At 37.3% G+C, this 8,679-nt stretch overlaps 1 protein-coding gene across 4 annotated transcripts; it reads right to left on the reverse strand.

Moving 5' to 3' along the window:
* Window positions 1-234: 234 nt before the first annotated feature.
* LOC108989057 (kinesin-like protein KIN-7F) lies at window positions 235-8,215 on the reverse strand. Of its 4 annotated transcripts, none has more exons than XM_035692925.1 (14): window positions 7,841-8,215; window positions 6,543-6,998; window positions 5,974-6,063; window positions 5,768-5,868; window positions 5,555-5,641; window positions 5,398-5,479; window positions 5,238-5,305; window positions 5,084-5,149; window positions 4,853-4,977; window positions 3,692-4,028; window positions 2,641-2,745; window positions 1,516-2,565; window positions 1,011-1,330; window positions 235-906 (listed from the first exon to the last, which is right to left on the reverse strand). In XM_035692925.1, exons 2-14 carry the CDS (start codon window positions 6,751-6,753, stop codon window positions 585-587), a joined length of 2,964 nt encoding a protein of 987 aa, XP_035548818.1. In that variant the 5' UTR covers window positions 6,754-6,998; window positions 7,841-8,215; the 3' UTR covers window positions 235-584. The 4 variants fall into 4 exon arrangements, with proteins under 4 accessions (XP_035548818.1, XP_018820646.1, XP_018820647.1 ...); XM_018965101.2 differs by having other exon boundaries at window positions 5,555-5,668; XM_018965102.2 differs by having other exon boundaries at window positions 5,555-5,668; window positions 6,543-7,011.
* Between the last annotated feature and the right edge of the window lie 464 nt (window positions 8,216-8,679).

Consider the following 8,679-nt stretch of genomic DNA (forward strand, 5'->3'; position numbering starts at 1 on the left):
CTTTCATAAGGAAGAGAGCTGGCCGAACACGAGCTGCTGCATGAGCATGACTGCATGAGCATGAGCATGAGAATGAGCTGCACATGCCATCTTAATGTTTGCATCACAAGCCCAGCTTACTTCGGCATATTAAAGTCAATGTGGGTGAGGTCAGGCCTATAAGTAGTCCGTCCATATCGTCTGATGAATTTTAGGAAAAGCATGACCAAAAGAGAGAGAAATGAAGAAAATATAAGATCAAGAAACATTAATGTTATTGGTATGATTGGTATGAAACCGTATACAACACTCCTGTTTCCAGCTCTGATTATTTATCATCAGAGAAGACTACTTTACAAAAAAGGAGAAAACATCAGCATTGCAATTGTGTATATTTCTATGCGGGGAAAATTTACAAGCTTTCTTACAATCAACTGCAAGCAGAATCAGAAGATATAATTAAGATTCCTGATGAGATATTTTTTTCTTTTACTATTAAATTCGTGACAAAATCATACTGAGCTATATAATATATAAAAAAGAAGGGAGCTCTAGGAGTCACTAAATATCTGATGGGTTTTCTGTTTGAGGATCCAGAAACAAGCTTACGGGAGATACTTCATATTGGATTTCCAGCGAAAAGATCTATGGCTTGAGTATCGGGGTGTGAAGCTGAGCCCAAACATCTCCTTGAAAGCCTTCCCTGGCTCAACAGAACCAACCAGCTTTGCAACAAGACCAGCACTCTCTGTGATGTGGTCCATGTTTCTGGTGTCGGTCCACAAGCAGTGCACCAACTGCAACGTCCGGAGCTTTGTATTCAGTCCAATACCCCACTTAAGGTATAGGTTCTGTCTATCTTGTTTTGAAAGCATCTTCTGCATTTGCCTGCTCAGCATCTGCCTCTCACGTCGTAGAGCCTTAATGCTGTTCACAAAAAGAAACAATTGAATTCTCCTAATGAACAAGTTAAATTGAATTGAATTTAACAAAACCTGCGACCTTGAAGACGAGATGTTAATTAATATCACCTTGAAGTGGGTGTCAGAATTTGACCATCTTCGACAGTTTGAGAACCTTGGGAAAAAATTTGATGAATGAAGGAAAGCCTCCTGAGCTCCACTTTCATGTAAATAGAATCTGTTGGGTCACCATTGAATAGCAGGAAGAAGTAGGTCCTGTGAACCAATGAAGTATTGCAAGCATGCCAAAGTTCTATGATTTCTCTTTGAAGCCTTTTGAATTCTGAAGGCCATCTGGAAGGACTTCCTGTATCAACTTGCGTTGGGTCCAACCCAACCTCTTTAACACTCTTTGCGGAAGCTATGGGCTTTGGTTCTATCTCCAGTATCTGCCAGACATGAAAATCCATGTTAAACATACGACAGTAGCTGGATTCTCAAAAGTTCAAAAAAAACATGGTTCTTCGTGAAGTTCTCAATTAAGGAAATACAGATATGTTCCATGTAACTAATTATCCACTAGGTTTTGTGAATGGATATGATAATCGATAATTGATTTTGTATAAACACTCACCACATGATCAGAATATTGATTCTCACACTGAAGACCAACCATTTCATTTATCCCTGCAGTCGAAGTACATCTGCTGGTACTATCTTCATCAACTGGACTTTTGGCATCCAGCACTTTAAGCTTATCAATAGCAACAATCCCTGCTGAAGTCTGAGAATTACTTCTTGATAAACTGTCAATGAAAGCATCATATTTCAAGGTAGAAAGTTTTCTCTGAAGAGCCACAGGTCTTCCAGTAAGGTCTTTCTCAAACCCAATTGGAGTGCTCTCATGCTTTTCTACCTTCTCAAACCACGGCGAAGTCATACTAGTCATAAGACTTGCTTTACAACTTCTAGTTCGAGTTAATCTCAAGCATCTAGAGCTAGGCATATAATTTTCTATTGACCATGGAGATGGACTTTCGGCAGATGGAACTACAAAACCTGGAACAAAGGTATTCAAATATTTATCTTCCTTCGACAGGTGCGAACCCAACTCTTGATTTGCTTTATCTCCATTCTCAACTGCCATTACTCTGGTGGTAGCTGTGCTTGCTACAGAAGATGACATACTTGAGTTTATGTATTTGTTGAGGCTTGAATCAAACATTTTTTTGTTTACGTATCTGTTTGGGCTTGAGTCTGACATTTTTGAATTTACATATCTTTCTGGGCTTGAATCTGGAATATTTAACTCTAAAAATCTGTTCGTTATTGGCTCTTCCATCTCAATGCATTGGACCTCTTTACAAATATCCTCTGATTTTTCATCAGTCTGTTCTTCAGTCTCCTCTTGATAACAATAAGGTCCAACAAATTTTGGAACAGTAACTGACAAGTGTGGGGAGGAATGGTTCGATGAAAAGTTCTGTTCGAAGTCAGGAAGTTGGAATAAGTTATCATCAGAACTACTCCTACTGTGTCTGCCTGAATATTGAGATGCATCACAAGATCTGACACCAACATCAAGGCAGTGAGGATCTGCCAAAACGGGTGTCTCAGACATTTGATTTTCAAAGAACAATGAAGTTCGCACTCGCAATTTGGGGTAATGATGATCTTGACCTGCCTGCAGAAAGGACAATCTATGTTTAGTGTAAGGTAGACAAGGGAAAGAGGATACTTGGGTCTATTACAGACATACCTGTACCAATGCAGGTTTATCATCACCAACCAGTTGTAGGAGATCATTGACCTGAGAGTGAGCAAGGTCTCGTTGCAGAGTCAGCTCCTTTATCTCTTTCATCATCTGCATGATTGGGAAAGGAAAAATAACCAAAAAAATCCAGGTTTTAGCTGATAAAATTGATGCTGCACGTTGCATGAATGGAGAAAACAGTACAATGTCTTTATAGGTATATGGATCAGCTCATAGTCAGATCAGAGGTCACATGGCATAGTAACACCCGCAGTTCCACATGCACATGCACATGCACATAATTTTTAGGAAGATGAAGAAGATAACTACTTTATGAGCACCAGACACGGGTAAAATTAAGGACTGGTCAAGTTTTATGACACTAGTAACCATAACAGGTTGATTGACTGTCTCTTAATAAAGTTGATTATCTGTTAATAAAAGTGAAATTGTTATAACCCCGTTATCATGGTTTTAGGTTGCTCCAACTTTGCTCAAGGTTGTCTTAACAAGTAAATATCTTTTTTTTCTTTTATAGGTAACAAGTAAATATCTTCTTGGTATTGCATTAATAGCAATTTGTCTTCCATTATTCCCTAATGATTAATTTTCAAAGCCACCCCACTCTCTTTGCAAGATTTATACGTTTTTGTCACTCTAGTGATAATTCGATGATATACTAAAAGTAGCTGAGCTAGGGGTAAGCATCACTACTAGGATAAAGTTAGAATTGAGCGAAGGGAGTAATCTCATCTTTCCTTATGCACCTAAGCACCAACCTTAAGGCTCTACAAGCAGAGACTGACAAGTAGAGAGGGTGATGGAAGTTAGAGAAATACATTGATCAAGTGTGGCTGGATGAACAAAGATGAATCAACAGTCATGCTTGCAAAGTTTACCAACTCTAATAAAGTTTCATCAGTATGTATAGTTATTTACATATACCACTAATTTTAATAAAATGTAAGCATTTTTTCTTTATATTAGCGAAGGACACCTGAGGTACTCTGGGAATTTAGTAGGAAGCTAATTTATTACTAAAAACCCTTTTGATTACCTTTTCAATCTGAAGGTCCTTTTCCCTAAGTAAGGCAGTTGAATTAGATGTAACAGAACTTAGTCCTGAACTTCTCAATTCACCCTCCAATCGAGCCAGTTCTCTCTGCAAATTCTTTACCAATACTTTATCAGACACGACTACATTGACTTTAGCGTTGGTCGACACTTCTTTAGCACAACTTGCAAACAAAAGAGTGTTCCTTGATTGCTCAACATGACTTCGTGCTGGACTCATGGTGCAGATGATGGCAGTTCTAGCATTCCCTCCTAAAGAGGACTGCAGTATGCGGGTCAGCTTTGAATCTCTAAAAGGTACATGTCCATTTCTTCCCTTGCTGAATCCAAAATCAAAGTTAGCTGTATTAGCAATAAATATAGTAATTGCTCATTCTATGCTAGGGTTTCAATCATAAAATGAAAGACAAGCACGTACAGGATTCCATGCTACAATAGCAACTATTTTTACAAATTTCTGGAACGACAATCAGAATGGCGGCCCTAGTCAATCCTCATAAATTTATAGTGTGATATTTGATGGCACAATATATACATGATGACAACAAAATGTTACATTAAGGTGCGGTTTGGATAGTGAGATGAGATGAGATGGTTTTAGATGAAAGTTAAAAGTTGAATAAAATATTGTTAGAATATTGTTATTGTTTTGGGATTTGAAAAAGTTGAATTGTTTATTATATTTTGTGTGGGAATTGGAAAGTTGTAATGATGAGATGAAACACTTTCACTATCCAAATGGGGCCAAGTTGCAAGGCTATAGTTTATAACATGTTAATGTGAAAGGAACATGCTAGCCATGTTATTAGTAGTCTTATATTGCATAAAATTGTTTATGAACAAATTTAAGGGCTGAAATTTGATCACCAAAGTTGAAACCCCTAACCACTCAAATTAGTGAATCATAAAGCTAGGCGTAAAATTGAGGAGCTGCTGTGACAAACCAGTGCTAACACTGTAACTGAGTGCAACAAGTAATGAAGTATTATCAGTAACTCTTAGGCAATTTCACTGACATGTTCAATAATAGTCCTTTCGCTGAATGTTCGTGGATATAAATAAGCTAAAAGCACAGGCAGCAGCAAGTATAAATCGTGACTTCAGTAAACTGCAAGAAGTTAAGATTCAAGCTTGACTGGCAAACCTGAGCTTACGGATAACAGTTCCCAGAGTTAACAAGCTGCGATTTATGTGACAACCTTCTTTCAACCTTGCACCAGCTGATAACGACTGAGATGCACGCTCACTTCCTGCAAGGTCAACAAAGTTCTGTACCAAAACAAAAAGACATTGTTGACATCGTTGCTCATACCAATTGAACCATGGTTTTCTTTTCTTTTCTTTTTTCCTAATAAAAAGTTTAGCGAGTTCATACCACGGTAGCTGAAAGGGAGCTTGACTTGTCATTTCTAAGAAACTCACGTGCTGAACTTTCAATTGTCTGACAGAAACACATTATTCAGTAGGAGCAAATGTGAAAAATCATCAGGAATGGTTCATTCAAATTTTACAATGACAACCAGTTATACCAGTCTAAGAATCTGATGAGATCTGGAACTTGCTTCATTCAGGAATGTCTCCCCAATTTGTCTTTGAGCTGCAAAAATAAATGAGGACATTGTTTATGGGTGCAGTCACACATGATATGGTGAAAAAGAAAGACTAGTTTGAAGCATCCTTATTCCTTACTTTCACAGACCGATAAAAGTTCTTTAAAATGGTTCCAGTCCTTCAGAGTTGCCTCTGTGAGTTTCTCTACAATAGTCCCTCTCTATCAGATTAGAAAACTATTAGTGGAAAGAACCTTCATATGCAGTTCTTCAGGATATAAAAAAATGATAATCACCTCTGGATCATCAAGAAGTCTTAACGGGGTATTGTCTGCACTTAGGAGGTCCCTGACAGATTCATTGTAAATCTCCATGGCAGAGAACTTCAAAAGAAAGTCTCTTTCATTATGCTGAAAATTCACACCATTGGATCAAATTAATGGAACCCCTGGAAAATAAGGAAATGAATAAAAATAAATAAGGGAAGCCGATATTAATATTTCAATTACCTTCTCCATGTAGTCGTAAATATCTGCTACAGTGTAGTCGGTAATTCCACTCATGGTATATGTCTTTCCACTGCTTGTTTGTCCATATGCAAAAATACTTGCTGAAAAATAGGTTACCATTGAAAATAATGTAGATATTGTGGGGTTACAGGCAAATTTCATGAAACAGCAATAATGATAAAGAAACCAAAACTTAAGGTACTCACCATTTATACCACTGACGACTAGAAGTGCAACTTCCTTGGCTCCTTCTTCGTATACCTGCCTTGTGGAGCAATCACTCCTAAATACTCTGTCTAAAACCAAAAATATACAAACAAAACAACACATATCAGAAGAGTAATAAATATAACAACAAACCCGAGTCAGATATGTTAGACATAATATCAATACAAATGCTTTTTCTAACAAAACCACAGACCAATCAATATCCAAGTTAAGGAAAGAGTTTATCATATCAGTATGGCCAGGTTTAACCGAAAGCTGGGGATAAAGTCAGAATTATTAATGACAGATGAATTTCAAAAAGAGAACAAACAAAGTAAGAGTAGCAGAAATTCCACCTCCTAAAATCGGTATCCAGTTCAAGCAAAAATTTCCATTATCCAGAAGACTGGAGTGAAATTGGGCATTACAGCAAACGTGTTAATATATTCTTGGTAACCAAGATGATCGCATCAATGATATGCCATAATTGACACAATTTGACTATTAAGACCCAGTAAATGCATCAGCAAAAGAGACTAAATTTGTAAATGTAATAACGCTTTCTTACCAAATGTATAGGCAGTTGGGTACATGGACCGCTCAGAAACTGTAAGGTTATTCCTGTATATGACAGTGTCGTCATTGATGCATTCCCACTCCGAGACATCATTCCTCACAATCTCCTTCTCATTCAATGGCCTCAGCCGAACTGAAACAAATATATTCTCCTCACGGCCACTCGGCCCTTGCATTAGCTCGTCTCCACCAGCTGCTCCCATCACTCAATATTCCTGCTCTTCTTCCAAAACCCACCTCCAAGCAAGACTGAAATAGAGACTATATATCAAGAAATCAACGAGTCCTGATAAAGACCACCAGTCGTTGCCTCTTTCCTTCGGCTCCTCAAACTTTTTTCCTCGCTATTGGACTAACGCGTAACGGTTCCGACTATTCAATAAAGCAACCGTTGTTGGTTTTGTGCAGAACTCAGAAGGCCACCAAAACTTTCTGCCACAATCATGATCTGCATCAACAATCTAATCATGGGTCAATGCAAACTCAACCACATTTTGTCCGACTTTCTTAGATCAGGAACATCAGAATGCATAGATACCCAATAAATAATCAAACTCTTATTTTCTTCCTGAGACAAACAAATAATGGGCTTTGTAGTTTAATGGGAATCTTGCAGTTTTTTTTTAAATGGTCCCCAATTACAGACTGTCGCTGTCTTCCCTCACATATTAGAGATTTAGAATATACATTGTTAATGGAAGAAAAAACAAGCAAATGCACATAGAGAGAGAGAACGAGAGAGAGAGCTCTACACCGAGGTCTGAGAATTCACCGTCATTTTCAAGGAATGTTTGTGATCTATGGAAGATTCTTCACTAGCTCCATGTGCAGTTTAGTGCTCTGCACAGAGAGCTCCGAAAATGGCCGTCTGACTGTCTGAAATTTTATTTCCAGACGAAAATTTGTTTTTGGCTGTTTCAGCGTTTTGTTTCTAAATCCGCAATCTATTATAACTTGACGAGTTCCGAAAAAAAATTCCAGTACATTTGAGCAAAAAAGAAACTTTGATGCACCAAAAAGTCGAATTAAAGACCAAACTCAGATTTCCAGCGTTCAACGGAAAAAACAAAACAAAACATAATTCGGCCGACAACAAATTAGGACACCAATTAGACTGTGTTCAGTTGGAGATAACCGGAGATGAAGACCCCAATCCAAATCTCAACTCCAGATGCTTAATATACATACACACAAAATGAAAATGAAACTGAACAAACATTTCAAGGGGAGATTAAAAAAAAAAAGAGCAAGATTCTTAAAGCAAGAGAACACAAATTCGAAATCACATACTTTATTCTTCCAAACCAAACAAGGCCGTAGAATTTGCGTGCATTGTCACAATCAACAGCGTAAACGTTGTTTTAACTTAAAAAGAAAAATTGCCTCAATTTAATGACATTGTCTCCCCTCCTGCAACGGCGATCTCCAGAATTCAAAAACCAAAAAATATAAAGTGCATGTCACAATCTTCAAACTATTTTGAAATCTGCGAATGAGATTGAGAAGTGAAGGAAAGAAATCTCCCCCTCCTCTCTCTCTCTTCTCTTCTCTCTTTCTCTCTCTCTCTCTCACTGATTTATATGAGGTTCTGAAAAATACGAGGGTATTGAGGAGTACTGGTGGTTATGGCGTCGACTTCGTTCATTTTTACTTTGTTTTGTGAATTGCTTTTTCTCCGCTGCCTCTGAATATTCTCAGCCTTTGAATTAAAAAGGCTACCGCGCTGAGCGAGACGTTGAAAAACCAAGAGAAGAAAGATGTCCGAGTCCGAGATGACTTTTATTGTCCTTCTTATTTGACTTAAATTGCGAGCCAAGAGCCAACCCAACCAAACCCATGCATAAATTGGCCTCACCCACAAATTAGCGGCACCACATGATTTGCCTTAATCAAAATTACGATTTTTGCAAGCAACATATCATATTTATTTTTATTTTTAATTTTATATTTAATTATATTTCTCTTATATTAATTAAATTTTTTTATTCATCATCTATCCATCATATATTTAATAAAAAACAATTAAAAATTTATACGTGATGTGTAATTTAAAAATGATAAATAAATTTTTTCGAACTATATTAGCATCTCTTTCTTCCTCTTTTTTATTTTTGAATTTGGGTGCTCGA

Source organism: Juglans regia, chromosome 8 (genome assembly GCF_001411555.2).
Source record: "Juglans regia cultivar Chandler chromosome 8, Walnut 2.0, whole genome shotgun sequence".
NCBI lineage: Eukaryota > Viridiplantae > Streptophyta > Magnoliopsida > Fagales > Juglandaceae > Juglans > Juglans regia.